At 58.6% G+C, this 2,418-nt stretch overlaps 1 protein-coding gene across 1 annotated transcript; it reads left to right on the plus strand.

Annotated features, from left to right (window-relative positions):
- Positions 1-811: 811 nt before the first annotated feature.
- BBK36DRAFT_9309 (PLC-like phosphodiesterase) lies at positions 812-2,070 on the plus strand (the record flags this gene model as incomplete). Its single annotated transcript, XM_024898590.1, has 2 exons — positions 812-958; positions 1,033-2,070. The coding sequence occupies 2 exons, from the start codon at positions 812-814 to the stop codon at positions 2,068-2,070; spliced, it is 1,185 nt and encodes a 394-aa protein (XP_024744884.1).
- Between the last annotated feature and the right edge of the window lie 348 nt (positions 2,071-2,418).

The raw sequence follows: 2,418 nt of genomic DNA on the forward strand, positions 1-2,418 counted from the left end.
GCCAGGCGACCAATCGATGGCGGCGATGACACGAATAGATGTTCTATTCTTACCTTTCTAGGGGCACGGACAATCAGGACGAGGGTGGCAGCAATAATGTCGAAGTCAGCACGACGGGATAGCAATGCTACAGTACTGTCCAAGAGATGACGCAGGGGACAGACACCCAAAGCAGCCAGAAAGCGAGAGCATCAACCTGGAACAACTGCGTACTATATGGGGACAATATGGGGACAATATACAATGACAGAGCGCAACCACACAAAGTCGCACTCCCGTAAGCCTCAAGCACACAAGGTTGCTGCGGCCCCCATTGTCATATATTTCTGTTCCGCGGTTGATTCGTCGCCTGGTTCGAGGAAGCCCCAAGATGCTGCATACGAGGGCTGTTGATCCATTGTGATTGCAAGGTGGCGGATGGTTGTGGTGGTAGTGCTACTACCTCGTACCTCAGGCTTTGCCCGAAAGGGGTGAGGAGAAAGGATCAGTGATGGTGCTGGAGGGGGGAGGGCTTGGCTGCTGCTGATGCTGGGGCGGCGATGGATGATTGCATGTGGGATGCATTGTCACCGTATCCGCTCGTCTGGGGATGCGAACGGAGAGCAAGAAAGAGATGGACTGCCGGCAGCTCAGAGCGATGCTGGACGTTCAGCGGTGGTGTTGGGGATATATAATGGCGACGAAGCTCCTTGATGCTGGGTTGAGAGACTTGTGAGCGTTTGGCAGCAGCGGCAGCTCGATCTCCCACAGGGTCCTCTCGTCTAGCCAGCCACTCCTCTGGTCTCTCAACCTCAAGGAAGAAGCCTTAACGATGCTCTTCACACCTCTCGCCACGGCCGTCGCCGTCAGCCTCGCCGCCCTCGGCCACGTCGCAGCCAAGCCGACGCCCAAGCCGTGCTCGACCGACGGCCTCAAGCCCATGACACAGATCGAGCTGGGCCCGCGGCCGTACTACCTAGTCGACAACATGTCCGAGGGCCCGCTCAAGGCGAAGCTGGCCTCGTGCCGGGAACTCGCGATGCGGCCCTCGAGCTTCTCCATCGCGCTCCGCTGCAGTTCCCCGAGCACTCGCGCGAGTCCAACCTGGCGGGCGCGCGCATGGGCGCCGGCATTCTCGAGTGCGACGTCGCCTTCACCGCGGACCTGGAGCTCGTGTGCCGCCACAGCCAGTGCGACCTGCACACGACCACAAACGTCGTCGCCGTGCCCGAGCTCAACGCCAAATGCACGCAGCCCTTTTCCCCGGCATCGTCAGATGGGCGGCGGCCGGCGTCGGCCAACTGCTGCACCAGCGACTTCACCCTCGCCGAGTTCAAGTCGCTGTGCAGCAAGATGGACTCGTTCAACGCCAGCGCGGCCACGCCCGAGGACTACCTGGGCGGCGTCCTGCCCTGGCGGACGGACCTGTACAACACGTGCGGCACGGTCATGTCGCTCAAGGAGCACATCGCCATGACGCGCGCCCTGGGCCTGCAGTTCACGCCCGAGCTCAAGACGCCGCAGGTGCCGATGCCGTTCCGCGGCGGCAACTACACGCAGCAGCGGTACGCGCAGCAGTTCATCGACACCTTCAAGGAGGCCGGGATCCCTGCCTCGCGGGTCTACGTCCAGAGCTTCCTCTACGACGACATCCTCTACTGGCTGCGGCACGAGCCCGCGTTTGCGCGGCAGGCCATGTTCCTCGACTCCGCCGCCGACCTGTTCGGCATGGACGCCGCCGTGGCGAACCTGACGCGATATAAAGAGGACGGCGTGCGGTACGTTGCGCCGCCGCTGCCGTACCTCGTCACGGCGCGGGATGGGAAGATTGTGCCGAGCGAGTATGCCGAGAGGGCGAAGGAGCTGGGGCTCAAGGTCTTGACGTGGAGCCTGGAGCGGTCGGGGCCGATTGCGGAGGTTCATGAGCTGGGGGATTACTTTTACGGATCGATTCAGGATGTGGTGAAGAGGGATGGGGATATCTATACGCTGGTGGATGTGCTGGCGAGGCAGGTTGGTGTCGCGGGCATGTTTTCGGATTGGACTGCTACGGTGACGTATTATGCCAATTGCTTTGGCCTTGGGCTGTAGATATGTTTTTTTTTTTCAGTTTGTGTATAGTATCTTGGATGGATGGGGTTCTTGGTTTCGAGTAAATGTATTGGAACGAGTGTAAAGTTCGATCTATGATATCGGGATATGTCGAAACAAGGTATGAGATGAGCATGGTAGATAGGCTGGTATAAGTCTGTATCTCTAAACTACAGCACATCGTCTGAAGACGCAGAGCATTAGAGAAAAAGGGCGCTATGGAGCGCATGGATGGTTGTCGGTGTCTGGCCTCGTAGAGTTGAGGTGCAATTTGTTGTACGGAGAGAAGGAATTGAAGTGATGGAGTGAGTTAGTATTGTATTGAGAGATGGTTATGAGAAGTAGAGG

This window comes from Trichoderma citrinoviride, assembly GCF_003025115.1.
Source record: "Trichoderma citrinoviride strain TUCIM 6016 unplaced genomic scaffold BBK36scaffold_160, whole genome shotgun sequence".
Lineage (NCBI taxonomy): Eukaryota > Fungi > Ascomycota > Sordariomycetes > Hypocreales > Hypocreaceae > Trichoderma > Trichoderma citrinoviride.